General features: G+C 32.3%; 1 protein-coding gene across 4 annotated transcripts in view; it reads right to left on the bottom strand.

The window, feature by feature from the left end:
• Positions 1–21,050, bottom strand: part of TBC1D15 (TBC1 domain family member 15) — a 67,870-nt gene that overhangs the window by 10,895 nt on the left and 35,925 nt on the right. For all 4 annotated transcript variants that reach the window (XM_079142407.1, XM_079142409.1, XM_079142408.1 and 1 more), the window contains 8 exons: positions 20,081–20,184; positions 18,970–19,064; positions 12,404–12,520; positions 6,801–6,901; positions 3,798–3,897; positions 3,224–3,321; positions 1,170–1,286; positions 569–655 (listed from right to left, as the gene is read on the bottom strand). In XM_079142407.1, coding sequence (XP_078998533.1) covers positions 569–655; positions 1,170–1,286; positions 3,224–3,321; positions 3,798–3,897; positions 6,801–6,901; positions 12,404–12,520; positions 18,970–19,064; positions 20,081–20,184 — 819 coding nt within the window. The remainder of the gene's footprint in view (positions 1–568; positions 656–1,169; positions 1,287–3,223; positions 3,322–3,797; positions 3,898–6,800; positions 6,902–12,403; positions 12,521–18,969; positions 19,065–20,080; positions 20,185–21,050) is intronic.

The following is a 21,050-nucleotide window of genomic DNA, read 5'->3' as shown; positions in this document are numbered from 1 at the left end:
CACTGGGTTTGATCTTCAGTACCACATAAAAATAAAAAAAATAAAGGTATTGTGTTCATCCACACAAAATTAAAATGTATACTGATTTGATTTTAATTCAGATAATACATCAAATTTGCCTTGTTTTTAGAAATAATTGAAGAGTTTGGTTGATACGAATGTAATGACAACACTAAAATACTATTCATTTAATCATTTCTGATTAGCACCTGTCTTTATTTCAGGACATTACACATTTAATAATAGATCCTATTCTGTATTCATTAATTGGGTAATGTATCATTGCCTAAATTGTATACCCTCTTTTAACTGTAGTAGAAATATTTTCAATACTTTTGCCATTTTGCCTTATTTTTAAATGTTTCCTACCTGGCATAATTAGCCATTTATTTTCAATTAAATTCTATAAATCTGTGATAGTAAACAAAAAGCTGTCCAACACTTTGTGCCTTCTTTTTACTTGCTAAAACTGTCATTTATTTTACTTCTAAGAAAAATCTTTCTTGATCCCATCAAAAAGAGAAAACTATAAAAGCCTTGCAATCATTTGAAACACTATTATGTATACCTTGCATTTCACCATCTGTAGAGAAATTGCTTCTGCCTTGCACAGTATCTCTTCCACATCAATTTTCATGGACAATTCATTGATATGCTAAAAACATCATTAAAATAAATGATAATCAAAACTGAAACCATTACATTTTACTATATAAACAATTTATTATCAGTTATAGTGCACTGCAAATAAAACAGAAATATTCACAGACTACAAATACATAGGAAATTCAATATATCTCTCATTAGATCATTATAAGGTTTAAAGCTAAAGAACAGCTAATAAGCTTATAGAACATTAAATCTAGCAGCTGTCCCAAGTCTGCTATCAAAGTTGATATGCAAAAGAATTAATTTTTTCAAAAATTAAACTACATAAAAGAGCATTTGTTGCATTTTCCTTTTCTTCCCTATTGGCCAGGTAAAAATAACTAGCCAATAGGTATATGGTGAACCATCACTCTCAGAAAGCAAGTCAAAGCACTAATGTTATTGATAAAATTTAAGTTACTCAAGGGATTCAATAACATTCCAAGAATATGTCTATGTATCAGGAACACCAAATAGAGGAAAAAGCCAAAATAATAAAATCTAGATTAAAGGAATACTACCTTAAGTATTTCATTGAAGCCATAATGTTTTTCCATTATTTGCTGCTTTTCTGATTCCAAAATAGCACAACAGAGAAGAAGATGGAAATTTTTACATGGCAGTTCAGTCCATATTACCTATAAAAAATAGTAGAGTTGTTTAATAAGTCCTATCAATTCTAAAAATGTTTTCCTCATAAACACAATGTTGAACTTAGAAGCAAAAAACTGACTAGTTGGAACGCCTACTGTTTTTCTAGCAAGTGAATGAGGAAGTGAAAGAGTCTACCGTTAGCTACAAAGTACCTAATATCAAGTCTAATGTTGGATGTATTCTAAATTTGGATCTGTAGATAACTACCACATGCAAATCACTGAACCTAACCAATACTATAAATGCTAAGAAGTCACAGCTGTGAGGTTAAGTTTATGATGTAATGGTTAAATGCATTTTCAGCATATTTCTGAACCTTCAGCTTCTCACTTATAAATCTTAAGTTCCTGAATAAATATAAGATACATTCTGAATTTAAAAAAAAAGACTTAATTATACAGTACATGGGATCAAAAACATAGGTAGCTCTACATTCTAAATTTATAAAACTTTACATCATATAACTCAGAGTATCCATAACTATGACAAAAACTGAATCAATTATTCAATATTTTTACCCAAACATATAGAATATTTGATCAATAGTTATACTTTTTCCTGAATACAGGCAATGCCCTCAGATTTAAGACCTTGTTAATGTACCTGATTACTGTACTTAATAATATCTTTTTTGGAGAGAAAAAAGGCTCATACAAACAACATTATTAGCACATATCTGAAATATTTTTACTTCTTTCAAAAGAAATAAATCGTTTTCAAACTAACTCCAATTTTCCAAAGTCTAATTACAACGCAATTAACCTCAAAGTTTTCATTGAAAGTTCCAATTTATTTGATAAAAACAGATTGAGGAGTTATTCTAGCTTTGTGGTAATAATATTCTTAATTCATCTTTTAAAGAAGATGAGATTCTAGTTTAACAAAGTTGATACACATTTAAGCATGATTCTATGCAGAGAGCCTGTGAGTTTTACTTCCAATTTCAGAACAGATGTAACAAGCACAAAGCAATGATCCTTCCATTACACACTGCCTTCTCAAATGGTAGCTGGAATTAATTTCCAGTTGTAAAAGTCTTAGAGGACACTGGAGTTCCACTGTAAGTTTATTATCCAAATGGACTATTTCCTCACTCTTTCCTTAGGAAAATTTTGGTTATCCCTTAATTTTTATAAAGATAAGGCAACAGTCACTATACCAATATTGTATTAAAAAGCACACTGATCTGTTATTAACAAATAGTTAATAATTGAAAGATTTTTTTATTTTGTTTTTTATCGAGATTTTCCAGAGGTGCAAAATGGAATAAAAGGATATACTCCAAAACCATGATAATGAATTTCCTCTAATGTGTGGGGAGGGAAATGGAACTGGGATGGTGAAGAAACTATTTCGACTAGCTTTAATTTTCTTCTTGAAAGAAAAGAGAGACAAAGAGAAAGGGCTGACTGGTATTAAAAATAAAAAAAAAAATTATATATATTAAATTTGGCATGTGGGAAGCTAGTTATTTCTTGCCATTTTGCTGTAACTTACATTTCTTTGAAAAAGTAAAACATATGTCAGTCCCCTAACACCACAGATCACAAACTAAGCTTAAGTGCCAACTCAACTGACTGGCTCATTAATCTGAATGCTAAACAAACCTATACCAGAATGTGACAGAGGCTCACATAAATTCAAGTGTCCCAAAGGAAGAACATAAGTAGCAAATGGTCTAGGGAACTGTTCTGGTATACTGCTTGGCCTCAAATCTCATAGGAATTGTGATTTTAAGAAAGAAGTTCCAAAGACCACTTAAGATTTGAGATCATTCATTTTTAAGGGCAGACTACCAAGAATTTTGGAAGCTAAGTGCCTTAAAAATTTCAGTTAGTATGACAATGCATTTATACTCTACAGAATAAACTACATCTTTCCATTATAAATATTACACTTGTGTAGTAATTTCAGAACTTACCTCCCATAATCGAAGAATGTCCAGAAAACTAAATTCCCTTTTAAATCTAATTAAAAGCCATCTGAAGCAAAAATATAGATATCCAGAGTCCTGAGATTCTATACAGAAGAAAAAAAATGTATATATGGATTATTCTTATACTAGTCATGTCAAAACAGAGGAACTTTATTCAAACTCAAATTTTCCACAGGGCTGGGGAATATAGCTCAGTTGGTAGAGTGCTTGCCTTGCAAGCACATGGCCCTGAGTTCAATCCCCAGCACCGCAAATTCTCTGCATTTTAGGTGATTAGAACCCCTACATATTTAATTGCCTTCTATCAAGTCAAGTAAACAATTCAAATTTACAGACTATCATCAAACAATAAATAATTCATTTTTCAAACAAAATGTTCTAAGGCAGAATTATTCAAAGATAGTTTTGTTTTTATACTTTCATTCCTCAGAAGAACTCAAGCAATAACAATAGGTGTTTACGTCTTTTAATGTAAAGAATTCTTCACATTTTTTCTGTATATTACAGAATTGTATTATCCTACAATTTGCTGTGTTTAGTTCTGATTCACTAAACTTACCTAAGTAACTGCAAAATCCACTGTCCAATAATCGCAGTAAGGTACTCAGCTGAATTAACTGGGTCTTCATGCCTTGCATTTGCTCTTCAAAATTTTGATGCTTCAAAAGGAAATAACTGTTACCAAATGAGTACTATTTTAAAAATATTTTATAGTACATAACCACTGATAACTAAAGCATGCTGTCTAAGGACAAATGTTGGACTTCTACCATATAGGTTATGTTAAAAAATACACAACTAATTCAAAAGCTAAAGCAACACTAAAAAGGAAGGGAAGAGAAAAATATCCTTGGTCTCAAACTAAGGATTATTTTCTCTTTTATTCAGTTTATTTAGGTAAAAAAAGAATTGCAGGAATAGCAGCAGCACACTGACACATTTATTTCTTACACAGCATGAAAGACTTGGTGAAAGGAACATATATTTGAGAAATAAACATTTATCAGATTATTTCCATCATTAAGTATTCCTTCAAATTACCACATGAAAATTAACTTTGTTTTGACATGTATCTCAATTTAAAAAATTAACTACTTCTTAGGTATGTATACATGCATTGTGTGACATTATATGCCAATATATTTGAACATACTAATACTGGTTTCATTTAATTTAAAATTATTATAGTAAGAAACTAAATACAGTACGTTGATGTTAATTTGGGAAGGTAAATACCTACTAAAAGAGGTTTAAAGATTCATGTTTATTCTACAAAAATCTGTTGAATTACCTCAGGTTGGGCATTAAGAAAATTTTGGTATGCTACAAATAAAACAAAGACATGATTCCTTTATCAAGGAACATACTAGCTCTAGTGAAAAGAAAATAAACAACAACAACACAAAGAAGGCAGACAAGAGATGTTATGTAATTAGTATCAGTTGTACAGACCTTTATAACAAATGCCTCAGGTTTCTAGAGCACTTGAGAGTAATTGAAACTAAGAAGGTAGGCAAATCAATCAATCAAAAAGGTAAACTATATTACCAGATAATTACAATTGATAATTCTAAATAATTCAAAAATATTAATATTTGACAAAGGACTAATTTAAAAATTTATTAACAGTAAAACAACATTTTAAAGCTAATCAATCTTATCAAATATATATTTGAAAAAGAACTACAAAAAGTGAGAATTAGTTCAAACTATGGACAAGAGACAAAATAGACAAAAATGAAAAATGCAAAAAAGAAAGAAAAATAGTCAAACAAGAAGGAAGTAAAGAAAAAAAGAGTGCAACATTCAAATTTCAATTTGGACCCCAGAAGCTCTGAGTTATATTATATATTTAAAAAATATTTCAGGTCATTACAGATTCAAAGTACTTCATACCCTTTGAAGCAAGCCATTTCAGTATCTAACAAAAAGACCCAGTATCAAATTTATTAATTTTATTTTGAAAAAATAATACAATGACCTATGTATGTAGTCAGGTCTTTGGATACTCCTTTCTGCCTTTTTTCTTTCTAATATATTGCTTGAGAAGACTTTTCTATTTTATCTCTGTTAATACTCTCTCTGCACTATTGTCCTAGAACTGTCTCAAAGATAAACTGCTGATAATAAATTCTTTTTTTTTTGAACTAATGTGTCTATATAGACCAAGCTGAATGCTAATAATCACAAACTTATGGGAAAAAAAAAACAATGAATTGCTAAGTGTGTCAGAGTTATAAACAGTTAAAACACATTTGGAGAAAAATCAGTTACTATGACAAAATGCAAAATGTTCGCAAAAGGTAAGGATATTACTTGGCATGACTAAGCATATCTCTGAAAATGATGATGGAAGAGTTTAACTACTTCACAAAACTGATGTCACCTATTTCATCAATATTCCATAATGACAAATAGCTCTTCTGAAGAACATAAGCACTTACCGTTATTAAATCCTGATTATTCCTGTACTATAGGCACATTATTTTCTACTTCTATAATTAAAACAATGCCAGTATTTCTAAGCCTCTTAAAAGGTTATTAAAAAGAAAAAAAAAAGTAAAATAAGCATGGATGAGTTTTTTAAGCTCCATCATAGTTGGCTAAATATAAAAATTAGTTATATAATAAGATTAAACAACTAAATTTTAATTGATTCATAATAGCTATACATAACATTAAGATTCATTTTGACATAATTATAAATGCACGGAATATTAATTTGCTCCAATTAAGTACCCAGTACTTACCCTCCCCCTTCCCCCTTTCTTTTACTCTACAGATCTATTTGTTGTTTTTTTAAATTAATGTCTTGTGGATACACATAATGATGAGATTCACTGCAGTATACTGGAAAGTTAGGTCAGATTCATTCCACTGTTTTTTTTCCCTTATCCCATCCCTCCTGCCTCCCCCCTCAATCACCTTCTTCTACGTCCCTGATCTTTCTTTTATTTTGATGGAATTCTCCTTTCCCACATTTCTTTTCTCTCCTTCTCTCCCTCCCTAGGTCTCATTCTCTTTCTCTCTCTTTTCCCCTAATGTAGACTAGCTTCTGCAGATCAGAAAAGACATTCGACCTTTGGATTTTTGAGTCTTAGCATTTCATTTATCATTATAGTCTCCAGTTCCATTCATTTACCGGTAAATGACATGATTTCATTTTTTTTCCCCCATAGCTAAGCAATACTACATTGTATATATATACACCACAGTTTCTTTATCCATTCATCTGTTGAAGGGTACCTAGGTTGGTTCCATAGTCTGGCTAATGTGAAATGTACCATTATAAATATTGATATAGCTGCCTCCCTACAGTATGCTGATTTTAGATCTTTTGGATATATATTGACAGTAGAATAGCTGGGTCAAATGGTGGTTCCATTCCCAATTTTTTGAGGAATCTCCATACTGCTTTCCAGAGTGGTTACACTAATTTGTAATCTCATCAAGAATGTATGTATGTACTTTTTTCCCCATATCCTTGCCAACACTTATTATCATTTATGAAAGTAGATTTTCAAAATGAGTTTGGTTTAAGAATAAAAATTCCTGTTCTTACCATTTGGTCCATGTAAGAGGCAAAGCACCAAAAGGCATCCACTTCATTTTCCATCACATACAAAAGAGGAGAAAGTAAATCACTCATTCCTTGCACATAGCCTAAGAAGAAGAAAATAATATTATCTCTGAAAACCTACACTTCATGTAACCTTGTGTGTGTGTGTGTGTGTGTGTGTGTGTGTGTGTGTGTGTGTGTGTGTATTTCACCATTTCAGTAAGAATTACATATTGCATTTGGATTAAAAAAAACTGGCAGGTATTTATTTTCACGAAGAAAAGCAAATAAACAGGAATAAGTATTCAAGTGAGAAAGCTAAGCTGTTTTAGACTGAGATGTCAAGCACATATGTAACTTGGAGAATGAATCTTAGTGAAGGTATTCCTACAGAGAAGGTAACAAAAAACAATGTGCAAAAGCATCATGAGAAGAGGAGGTAAAGAACCACCCAGAGGAAGATCAAATATGAGTATTTATTCAAAGGGATGTTTACAAAGAATAGTTAGGGAGACAAGGGGGGAAAAAAAAGGAAGAATAATGCTGCAAAAGTTCAGGGAAGAATGTTGAAAGGCCATAGTTGTCAACAACGCCCAATTACTACAAGTAAGTAAAATGAAACAGAAAAGGGTCCAAAAGCTTTAGCAAGCAGACATTGGTAACTCAAACAAAAGGAATCACCGAAAAAAACAAAAAACCCCAACTTTTTTAAAATATTCTTTTTTAGTTGTCAATGAATCTTTATTTATTATATACTTATTTATATGTGGTGCTGAGAATCAAACCCAGTGTCTCACACATGCTAGGCAAGGGCTCTACCAATGAGCTACAATCCCAGCCCCCAAAATCTTTTTAAAATAGTCGTATCCACATCCTTCTCTCTTTTCTTGTTACTCTTTACCCAACCAATACTAGCAAATGGATTTAACCCAATCAATATTTTTGTAGTTAAAATTACCACTCTAATCTTTCTCTTGATGCTATTACAATTTCTCAACCATGACACTAATTACAGTACTTGATTAAAAGAAAAATTAGAAAAATAAGGATTCAGATCCCTCACTTAAAAACAAACAAAAGTGTTGGATTTGCTTTTCATGTGAATATATCAAGTTTCTTTTTACTTCCATCCTATAAAACCCTTACTTTCCTCCTTTTACAATTCAACTGTCAATTTCAGACACCAATTATTGAACCAACAAAGGGACATTCAACTTTGGAAGCTTCTGTACATTTGTTACAATTACATGGAGATTTTTTGGTTTGTAGCTTGGGACATCTGCAGAAAATATAGGGCTGGGGAGATAGCTCAGCTGGTAGAGTGCTTGCCTCGCAAGCACATGGCCCTGAGTTCGATCCCCAGTACTGCAAAAAAAAAGAAAGAAAGAAAATATAGTCTTTTGTTTGCAAACCCAAAGCTTACATTTTTATTCACCAAAATCTTTCTATACTAAAGCCTATAAGTCTATAATTAAAGGGGAAATGGATAGTTCTGCTAGAAATTATATACAATTAATTATGTATCATTGTTTTGGATGAAAACTTTAAAAATTACCCCAGAAAGCAGGTAAGCCAAAATCTCTTCAGAAACTCATATCAAACATGTAATACAAGCCAGGAATGGTGGCGCACACCTGTATTCCCAATGACTCAGGAGGCTGAGGCAGGAGGATCTTGAGTTCAAAGCCTGCCTCAGCAACCACAAGGCACTAAGTAACTCAGTGAGACCCTGTCTCTAAATAAAACACAAAATAGGGCTGGGAATGTGCAAAAAAAAAAAAAAAAAAAAAAAAAAAAAAAAAAAAAACGTAATATAGAAAGGCACTCAGATTGCCTTAGGATCTCCTTATGAAAACAGATAAAGCTAAATTTGCTATGAGCCTCCGTCCTATCATCTACTGCTATGTCTTTCCACGCAGCCTATTATAAATTCACTGTGTATGTACTGTTCTCTGTACAAAGTATACTCTACTCACATGAGCATAAAAGAACCATGGAGGACATTCAATTATTACAGTAGCAGATAACAGAGTTATCAAGACATTTACAAGTAAGAGCTAGAAAAAATGGCATGTGACAAGACACCTAAATATGAGCATTTCTACAAATTTATGTGGATGGTTTCTAAAACAATGCACACTTTAAGAAAAACAGTAAGTAAGCTGCAAGGAAGACTAAACTATTATCATCAGAACTTTCCTACCTGGCACTAACACAGTGAAATCTATTACAAATATAAAGTCTAAATCAATTAAGACAAGAAGGAAATCTAATCTGAATTCAACAAAGTACAAAAGAATAGTACTCTACTGAAACTGATTGCATATGGTCTATGATAGAAAAATTTCAAAGAATGCTATTGAAAAGATTTACAAGGCACCTTTCCTTTAGGAAAAGAGTTTATTAAGTTATAATGAATAAAAATTTCTAAGAAGTTAATTTAATCCTTTAAGTCTTCAGCTTTCATATGAGATCACTACCATATTTCTTCTATAAGTCTTAGCTGAAGCCAGTTGTCAAATTAATCTTCGTCTTCTGATAGCCTTTAATCTATTTTATTTTATATATAATGTTCTTTGGGGTATGCCATGGTTTATGGGGATGGAATTAATGTACAAATTCCTTTTAATTAAAGAAAGATTAAAGCTGTTTAAATTAGCATTCAGTGACACTCATATTCTGTACTACTGCTGACTGATGCACATCAGCACTACTATAATTTCTAAAGTAGTTTCCTAAAATTATTTTCAAAGCAAATTTGTTTCAGTTGAGAGGTGTGAGAAATGAACTCTTTATCATCCTACTGTACACTTCTTGTGCTGAAAGGAAAATTTAATCTACATACAGGTCAATTTTCGAGTAACTGAAGCTTATCCCTTAGAGTATCAAATATGAAACATATAGAGAGAGGGTTAGAAATCATCTTTTAAAAGAACATTAGACACTCTCCTGCCTTGTTATACATAGTATTTTGAATGTAATTTAACCTTTTCTAACTATGTAGGATCATGATTATCAACATACACTGTAGAAAAGGTATCTCCACAGACACTTCCTGAAGTACAGTATCTATACCCAATTAAAATTTACTTTTAAGGTCTTCTGTCTGCTTTTAATCATTTTGTCACCCTTCTCACTACTGAGACTGAATTTAATGCAAATACATGTCACCTATGGGCTGAGATGCCAAACACTTCAATATCATGGAATCACCTATGAGACAGGGTAAATTTATAGCACAGGCTGCTTGCTCTACTACAAATAAAGGTCAAGAGACATTGATTCACAGCTGTTATAAAAACTATCTTCACTTTTCCTAAGTCCAGGATTATCAGTGGGAACCTTGACTGTGTTTCAGATAACTGACGTGCCTGAATAGAAAGAATATGGAGTCAGTATAGACAAAAGGAGAGGCAAGTTGACACATTTTTCAGAATGCAATCCTGTCAAGACGTAACTGTATGTGTGAATTCCTATTTCAAAATTACCATCTGAGAGAATGGAACAATGCCTACTATTGCCAAAAACAATGGTTCGATGCCCTGCAGTGGTAACAGAAATTAAAACAGCAAGGGACTTACTGAAGGTAGAAGGATTAAGAATGCCAGTCTGCAATAAAGTTCTGGGGCTCTACTCCAGATCAACTATTTACTACCTATGTGATTACTACTGTCTATTAGTATTACCTTACTCCTAAAGTGAGAATTACTTCCCTACTTCTTCAAAAGACTACTATTAGAATTAAAGTTAAGACCACACTCTGCAACCTGAAAAGCACTTTATCAATATGCTTTAACTGATCCAATCTGAAGCTCACTGAAGATATGACAGATAGGACTGCTACATTTTACTTTTAAAGAGAACCTTGTGATTTTCAATTTATTCTCACTAAACGGGCTGTTTCCTCAAGACCCACACACAAACTTATATCTTCCCCTAACTTATAAAGACAAGAAAATGTACATAGATACAAACAGTGAAGGAAATGTATCCATAATTGGAGGTTTACTTGGGTTAAATATGCTAAGAATACAAACATCTTCTCCAGATGTTTAAAGCTCTACTAAAGTAATTTGGAAAACATCTACTTCTATTATTCTCCAGCTGGGAACCATTCACATGGTAGGTAACTAAGAAACTCTATTATTTTACTTATTTAAAGGCTTTGTTTGGTCTTTTAAACCAAACAGGGTTTGTTGGTCTTTTAAAGAAACAGCTCAAGTTCTCTTGCCCCTTAAAATATTTGTTCCTTAAGCTTTCCACCCCTCAGCATCCCCAATTTTCCATTTCCAACTCCAGCACCAGTGCTAACACTCATATTTGGTAGGAACATTTATCAAGGAAAGAGTAAGTTTCAAATGCCCTTCAAAATAATCTGCAGTACTTATGCAAGACATCAAATCACACAAGGAATAAAATGCACAATGATTCCCAAAACTTTCTCAGTTCATGGCACTTTAACTGTCTCAGTAATTTTTTACAAGACATCTCTAGTCTCCAAGAAATAACTAACAGTTGCATTTATTACATAATTAGGTCCAAACGTAAGTACAGATTAAACATTCCTAATCTAAAACATGAAATCTGAAATGATCTGAATTTAGAACTTTCTTAGTCCCTATATGGAATGTTGAAGCATTTCGAACTTCATATTTTCAGATGAGGAATCCTTGACTAGTAAAGTTTTAAAAATATTACAAAATAAAAATTAAAAAAAAATTATGAACTCTGAAACACTTCTGGTTCAAAGCGTTTCAGATAAAGGATAATCAACCTATGTTTGTGTCCTAAAAACTTAGCATCAGTTGGGTACTTACTACACTGCTTCTCAAACCTTGAAATTCAACTAGATACCACTATCATTTACTTTCACTCAGTACTTGATTATCACAGGAAAGCTTAAAAACCCAGTTCTGCAAATACATACCTTAATCAAAAGGAATAAAGTTATGTAATATTAAATTAAACCATTAGCAGGCTGGGGATATAGCTCAGTTGGTAGAGTGCTTGCCTTGCAAGCCCTGGGTTCAATGCCTAGCACCACAAAGGAGGAAAAAAAAAAAAAAAAAAGAATACATAACATTAAACCATTAGCTTTTTCAGCTAGTAATTAGTGCTGTGTTCTACAAATGTACTATAATTCTCTCAAAAATTTAACAGATTCCAAAGTGCCCCTGTAAGTTTATTGCAGCAAAATCATGGCTCCTGGGTTGGGAACCATACATGAAGTCTTACAGGTTTCTATTTCTCTGAGGAGCAATACTTACAAATCTAGTCCACAGATCTATTACCTATTTTTAACTGGTTAATAAATTTAAATTCTAAAATAAAAATACAGCCAGGCATGGTGGCTCATGCCTATAATCCCAGAAGCTCAGAAGGCTGAGACAGGAGCATCGGAAGTTCAAAATCAGCCTCAGAAAAAGCAAAGGACTCAGTGGACCCTGTCTCTAAATAAAATACAAAATAGGGCTGAGGATGTGGCTCAGTGGTCAAGTGCCTCTAGGTTCAATCCCCAGTACCCCCCCAAAATAAACAAACTAATTAATAAAATAAAATAAAATAAAAATACACGTCTTGTTAAATTAGGACTTTAAAGAACTTACCTAAATCAAAATCGTACATACAGTAGGTCATCAAAATGTCATGAAGCAAAATCAACCCTGGATTATCTTGACCTTCATAAAATTTGTTTGTTCGATCTGTTCTGTTAACATCCTTTTCTAAAGAGGGAAATCATCACATATTTGAAAACCTCTCAAAAAACAGATTCTTATAAAGTTTGCATCCTTATAAGTACAGAATTACTTGCTATTAATTTCATTTCTTGCCAAGTTTTACTTAATGAAAAAAAATTCATCAAATTACATTTCAAATATTGAGTAACATTTTGGAATATTTTTCAAAAACAAGTCCACTTCCTCACAGACAAATTTTTAAGTATTCTTCAATTATGATCTAAACATAGAAACCTTTTATTTGCGTAGAAAATATTTTCATTGAATTAAAAGCAACAATAATAATTCACATTAGTTAGCAAAAAAATGCCAGTCCTTCATGCATAATTTTTTAAAAGTATCCAACGAAGTATAATCAGAAATTTTATTTCATTCATAATTGCTTCATTCATTATAAGAAGTATTATCAATTTTCTTGCCATGTTTCATAATTATTTTGAAGAAAAATTGCTTCCATATTTTCATATACACACCATTCATTTTAAATATTATAAGCAATTCAATTTTATATTTTTTAAATTAAAATACACATTTGATGGTAATAACTTTCATGACATTACAAACAGAAGTGGAAATATTATCTTGAGCACATCCAAAAGTATCAACAATTTATTTCACTAATACTAATGCCTATTAAGTGTATCTTGTAAGACTTTATAACTAAAAAGGCATTCTCCAACTTGAATGTCTAAGAAAATCAGGAAGAGACAACAAACTCAAAGTGATTTACTCCAAAATCAAGTCTGTTGTAAAGCTGTAATTATCCTCCCCCTATTAAACTAAATAATTTGAAAAACTTTCCAAAACTCTTTTACAAAGAAAAGAGGCAGTATTTCACAACAAAGTAGAATCTAATTAATAATAGAAGGCAGTTTATATTATACAAGTACATTTAAAAAATTATTAGAACAATATTCCAGCTTTCTGTTAAAAAACACATTGGATTTTTAAAAAGCAAGCACGTACCTACAGAATTGTATAAACATTTCTCAAATAGGCAAAAGCAATACAAAAAAAATTCATGCTACAAATATAAAATTTCAATTTAAAATGTCAGAATATTTTATTCTCTTTTCAGTTGACAAACAAGTTAATTTTTTTATTAAAGCACAATTTACAATGTCATAATGCCAGCATAGAAAATCAGCCTTAGTGGGTATTTTAAACGCAGTAAAAAGTTGTTCAGATCTTCGTGAACTCTCAGTATTTTATATAGATACTTAGTAATGACAAGCCAAGCAGAAACCACAAAAGGGATCAAAATATGATATATAAAAATGGTAATTTATAAGGTATTTGTAGAAGCAAAATGAGCACTTAAGTTTTAAAAGCCCTAGTTAAATCCAACTCTCCATCTAACTAGGTACATCTAAAAAAATTTTAAGAAAAACACAATCATGCTGACGGACCCCACTCAACATCACTATCCTCAAATGGGTCCATAATGTTGCTTGGCAATTATGCGTTATTTCCCTTGTCCATTCATTCTCTTCATTCATTTACACCTCCTCTCTTATCAAGCCTCCACTTTCTCCCACATCTTACTCTCAGATCTTGCCTCCTACCTCTGGGAAAATGTAAGCTACCCAAGAAGAACTTCCCCGGTACCCACTATTCTAACCACATAACTGCATGTGAATTTATACAGTCTGTTCTCTTCTATCACTATCATGAGTTTTTAGGATTACAGCTAAGAGGAGTCCCTCTTTTCACACAAGACAGCTATTACCACTGGCTACCCAAGGACTCCAGCAATTCTTATTGAGTTCCTCTACTAATTCTTGTCTCCTCCAGTTTTGTCAGTTTTTCTTCTCTACTGAAGTGCTCCCATAACATTCCGGCAAGTGCCATTCTTTCTCTTATCATCACAAAATCTCTCTTATCAAACTTTTCCCTCTAACTGCAGCCCATTTTCTCTCTCTGTTAAGAGTAAAACTTCAATGAGCTGTACATACTGTGTCTAAGTCCTCTCCTTCTATTACCTCTTGGTTGTCACACCCACCAACCCACAAAAATTTTCCTGTAATCAAAATCTCCAATAACCTCAATACTCTTTGTAATGGTCAATCCAAATCTTCATCTTACATGACATCCTAGTCATACTTTCTTGAAATATATTCTTCATTTATCTTTTAAGACACCAAGCTTTTGTTTTCATTTTCTCAGGCTTGTTACTTATACTTACGTTCCTAATTTTTCCTCAGTTTAGACTTCTTCTTTTCAAACTATATTACTCCCTCGAATTCAAAGTTTCATGAAGTCTCATACCATATATGTTAATAACCCCTAAATTTATCTCCAGCCCCTTTCTGTCTTCTGAATCCCAGACCTTATATAAACCTTATATAAACCTCCTCTTACGTAGATGTGGACCATCCAAGAAGCATTTCAAAATTAGTGTCCAAATCTGAATTCCAAATATTCTTTTCCAAACTTTCTTCTCTCACAGTTTTTCCCATTTTAGTAAAACATAGCAATTCCATTCTCCAGATGTTCTTCCTAAAAACTCTAATTTAGAGTTATCCTTTTAAATCCTTTTAAATCTTTGCCTCCCTTGTCTGACACTGATATATTAGTTAAACTTCCAAAGTACATTTAGGAACCAATATTCAGATCTCCCACCCAACTCATCTTACTTCCCAGCCCAACCTAACTCCATTCTAGCCACATTGGTCTCCTTGTTCTTCAAACATGCAGAGGTCTGAGACAGCCATCATCACCCTATGTACATGAGTGATTACATGAATGGTATGAATCTACATTGTGCACAACCACAGAAATGAAAAGTTGTAGCCCATTTGTATACAATGAATCAAAATGCAGTCCGTAAAAATAAAAATAAATTTAAAAAAAAAATGCAGAGGTCAAGAGCAGAAACAAACCTAGACCTTGATGCCCAGAAGGTCCTTTACCCAGATAGTTGCATAGCATATAACCTCTTCTTCAACCATCTAGTGAAACCTTGCCCCCTCAACTGCTAGCCCCCCAGACCAAACAACCATTATCTCTCACCTGGACTACAGCAACAGCCTCAAATGATCTTTCTCCTACCACCTTTGCCACTCTGCACCTAATCTCCAGACGGTTAAATCCCTGTCATTATTCTTTCTGTTCAAAACCCTTAAATGGCTACTCATCTCACCCAGAATAAAAGTCTTTACAATAGCAATGCTCTACGTAGATCTGTATTCAATCCTCTCTGACCTCATCAGGTTCTATATTCTATCCCAACTCATTCCAGTCACTCTTGCCTCCATGCTATACCCTTAAACATGCAAAATGTCCTGGGGTAGAAATAAGTCTAAGACACGCTATTACTTTCTGCTTAGAATGCGTTTTACCTACATATCTATTTGCATCACTTACCTCTCCCCTTTTTCAAGTATCTACTCAAATATCAGTTTCTCAAAAAAAGCATCCTATGATTGCCCAAGCTGGAACTGCAACATCACACATGTGCTATCTAACCCTCTTCCTTGCCTTATTTTTCTATTCAGCACTTACCACTAACATACCACATGTTACTTACTTATCTTGTTTATTGTCTGTTCCCCACAGGAATGGAAGCTCCTTGAGGGCAAGAATTTTGCCTGTTTTGTTCACTGATGAATCCCCAATGCCTAGAGGAGAGCCTAGTACATAATAGGCACTGAGTAAATTTAATTGAATGAATGAATGTAGGAATGCTTAAAATAATAATAATGTGATTTTAAGAGATGCCCTGGTGATTCTGATGTGCAGCCAAAGTTAGAAAACAGTGAAATAAAAACTAGGATCCTGGGTTCTCTGTCTGTCTCACTCCTATGTAATGTCACCTATTTCATGGATATTGATAATACCCAAATTTTTATCTCCTATCAGACCACTTCAGACTATATAAATAGCATTAACGTTCCATTTGTATGTTTCACCTTAAGGGGTGAAACACTTTCATTAGGTGAAAACACCTAATTAAACTTTCCTATACCTCCTATCTTAATTCTACCCCATATTTAATATATAAGAAAATCTTATCCATTCTGTTACCAAAATATGACAGAATCCTTCTATTTCTCTATATCTCTGCTACCACCATCTCTTGCTTGGACATCTAACTCTTAATAACTAGTGTGCCTGTTCCTACTCTTACCTTTATACAACCCATTTCCTCAGAGCAGTAAAAAAATGATATTAAAATATAAATAAGATACTCTAACTTAAAATGCTCCAATAGTTTCTCGTCATATTTGAACACGTCAGTTTCTCAGCATGATGCACAGGGTCCACAGCTTAGATATAGTTTTTCTTTTAATAAAATTAATTCAAACCCCCTAAAAAGCCTTTGACAAACTTATGGTTTAGATATGTGGTATCCCTCTAAAGCTCATTTGTAAGACAATGTAAGAATTAGCAGAGGTGAAATGATGAGTCTTATCCTTATCAGTAGGTTAATCTACTGATAATGGATTAACTGAGTGGCAAATGTAGGCAGATAGGATGTGGCTAGAAGAAACAGGTGACAGAGGGCGTAGTTTTGGGAGTTTATGTTTTGTCCCTATTGAGGGAAGCATGCTCTGTCTTTCGCTCTCTCTGCTTCCTTGCTGCCATGTCCTTAGCTGCATTCTTCTGCCACACCATTCTGCCATGATGTTCTGTCTCACCTCAGGTCCAGAGCTATGGAGTTGGCTATCTACGGACTGAGATCTATGACACTGTGAGCCAAATAAACTTTTCCTCCTCTTGTCAGATCTTTTGGTCACAGCAATGAAAAAACATAAACGCTCTCAAAAAATGCTCTTTAGAAAAAGAATTACAAGAAAAAGGATTTCAAAACTGATCTTATTATATTTATTTATCCTAATAGCATGGTATAGATAACAGGACATTTAATTAAAAATTAGATTTGAGTATAACTAAGTCTAGATTGTGGAACTAACTGAATAGATGGCTTAAAACAATTTACTAATCTTCTCTGGGTTTCAATTTTATTATTTGCTAAAAATGAGAAAACTGGACTAAAATATGTCTCAACTCAAATTATGTTGTGGAGATTTAAAATATCTAGACATTGCTACCAGTCTCCTAGAAAGCATAAGAATAGGACACAAAAAGTTGAGAAGATGAGAGTCAACATCAAAAGTATTTGACATAAAGGGAAGAGAATATGGCATGTAGGGGAAAAAAGACTCAAAATAGTGAATTAGTTACCCTCTAAGATCCCTTGCAGTTTGAATATGTTATGTTCAAGCAAAGGGAAAAAAATATCCAATACTATTTTTCCTACAGAAACTAAAAAGAGCAAGGAGTTTCAATTGGAAATTTCAGATAATTCCATGTCTCAGGACTTCCAATTTTTTGCCCTAACCAGAAGACGTACATAGTTTATTCTGTTATAATTTACTTTCCAGAAAAATAAAATTCTTTTATCAATCACAAGTACTACTGACAAAAAGATCTCAGTAATTTTCTTTACAACCACAAAAGTTACTAACGCACCACTATGGTGGGCTTTCTAATATAATTGAGAGAATTCTTTCTTTTGTAGAAGAGAAGTGGTAGTAACACATCCCTATATACCTATGATGCTATTGGTTTTCCAAATCCAATATAAAAATTTCAAATCTAAGTTCTACTAATATTAGTTCCACTAATACTCAAAATTATAGAAAAAAACATATAATAATATAGTTAATATTAAAATTGGGCTTGACACTTAACCACATGACCTTAGACAAATCATGTATGCTCTCAATGCTTCAGTTTTCTCATTTGTAAAGTAGAGATTATGAACTGAAACTTGTCAGGTAAACAGCAGAAACTGTCCTTCAATAATTTATACCAACCTGGTTTTTATCATAAAAGCCAGAAAATCCAGTAATGAGTATCTGGATGTAGGATAATGCTTTTATTATAAAATTCTATTAATAATCTCTTAAGAGAACAGTCATTCCTTAACAAATATTCTATTTTCAAATACAAAAATTTACTAGTCATTTAATTAAAAAATGAAATATATATACTCATAGACAAAGTCTAGATGGATATAAACCAAAGTTTATTGATCATAATTATCTGAGTGGCAAAATCAAAATTAATTTTTATTTTCTTCTTTTGCTCATTTTTAGTTTCCAATTTTCTACAATAAACACAAATCACTTTCATAGTGAATAAAAACTAGAGCTTTTAAAAATGAAAATAACTCAACAAGCAAATAAAGCTAAATAATCTTTGATTTTCATTTTGGAATGAAAACTGAGTACATCAGCACTTAGAATGACTGAATTCATGACTATTGGATGAGAACAACCAAGAGCATTATTAATACAAGTTCCAATGTACTTTGCAATTTTGGTTCTTCTTTTGAACCCCAAAACTGAACCATCTTTCCTTTTTAATTTTATCAAGACTTCAATGTAAACCCCTCTCTTGCATTTCCAAAGTTAAGAAAAAATTACCGATAAGACTTCTATAATCTCTTAACCTCGAATTTCTCTTCTCTTGTTCCTCGCTGACAGATTTCCACTGTAGTTTCATCCTGAAGTATTCATCACTATAGAAAACAATTTTATACCAAAGAAAGCTATTTGAAAACTTTACTTTTAACATTATTTAACTGAGTTTTTCTACAAATAGTACATCAAAACATTTATAGTGTTTAGTGGGATGGAAACTCATAAATATGACTGAAATTTTCCTTAACGTTACAATAAGTGAGTAAAAATAGGAAAAAATTAATTTCATACATGTCACAAAGTTTATGTTATAAAGTTAGGCTACATGTTAGAATAACTTTAAGTATGCTTTTTAAAAAATTTAAAAACACTCCAATTCTTAAAATTATAAAGTATTCTAGTCAAAATTTTTTAACCACTAAAGTTTCTGAATAATTATAAATAAAAATGATTTTTTTAAAAAATGTGATGTAAGAGTTCCATTTTCCAATCAGCCTATTGCAAAACCTTGTTAATGTAAAAATATCTTAGAAGGATTGAGATGTTAGAGATTTTGAAAATACCCATAATGATAAAAATAGCTTTCAGACAAAGAATAGACTGACAACTGGGAACTAGAAGTATACCTGGAAAGTTGGTCTTTGCCTCTTTTCAGTATGAGAAATAACTTAAAACAGAAACATTCTTCTAAAAGAATGATTAATATGTAAGAATACCATGAAAATAATTTAAAGGTAACTAACCTACTTCTCATGAGATGTTTTATAATTTCAGAATAAATTCTACAACTAGGTCAAAATGAATGATATATTTTTGAACATAGGTCTAAATAATTCTTTTAAATATGCAAAAAGCTTATATGAGGTTGGCACAAGTGGACCTGAATTTTTCTATCATACTCACCTTTTACGTACTCACCAATATACAGTGAGGTCCTTCTAATTAAGTTTTCTGCTTTAAAATAATTACAATGCTCATAATTTTTAAAATAATAAAAATGAAATTATTTTCATATTTTCTAGTCTACTTCAAATTCTCAACTACAAATCCTATACTAATTTGTATGGTTGGGTTAATGAAATTTGTTTGATGAACACAAAAGTTCATTACTTACGTTTTTTGCTTTTGTAATTGAGTCCTTTCCTCCTTGGTACTTTCCCAAGGAAAATATCCCAGAAGAAATTTCCATGCTTGCTTTCTCAAAGAATGGCTAAGACCCTGAAGGAAGCATGAACATTAAACACATTAGTTAAAAAAAAAATAAAGGAAGCAATAGCATTAAGTTCATAAAACTGGCATGAAAATAAATTTAAAAAAAACTAATATTTAAAAGTTAATTTTAGCTGGGCACAGTGCCACATGCCTTTAGTATCATAACTCAGGGGGCTAAGGCAGGAGAATCATAAATCTGAGGCCAGCCTGGGCAACTTGATGAGGCCTTAAAGCAACTTAGCAAGACTCTGCCTCAAAACAGAAAGCTGAGTTGGGCATGGTAGCACATGCCTATAATCCGAGCAATTTGGGAGGCTAAGGCAGGAGGATCACAAGTTCAAGGTCAGCCTAGCAACTTAGCAAAGTACTAAGCAACACAGTGAGAACCTGTCTCAAAAAATAAAAAGAGCTGGAGATGTAGTTAATGGTAAAATGCCTCAGGGTTCAACCTCCAGTACAAAAAAAAAGGTAGTTTTATACATAAAAATAGTTTAATTCAGTGAATACTACCTTGTTTTTCACTTCTAGAATCTGAAGGTGTAAGCTCCTGTTAGAAAGCTTTTAAAACAATGCAAAGTGTACAGTAGACTGTATAGTGAACAGTGGGCTGATGAGTTTTTCTAAGCCCAAAATTATGGGATAAATTAAATGCTACTGAGGTACATGACTCTTTCATATAACCCGTAAAATTTCAAATAAGGAAGAATATCTGCCTCTAAGTTTATCTCCATACTTGACCCTCAGGAGACATCATAAGCACTTTGTTCTGTGCCTCTCAATTCAGAAATCATAAGGCATCATTCATCAAAGAAATAATTCATTCTTCCCCTTAAAAAAAAACTAAAAACAAATACCTGAATATTTGCAGTATA

This window comes from Sciurus vulgaris (genome assembly GCF_902686455.1).
Source record: "Sciurus vulgaris genome assembly, chromosome: 5".
In the NCBI taxonomy this organism is placed as follows: Eukaryota; Metazoa; Chordata; class Mammalia; order Rodentia; family Sciuridae; genus Sciurus; species Sciurus vulgaris.
Note: the sequence above shows the minus strand (reverse complement) of the source record. Positions and strands in the feature narration are given on the sequence as shown.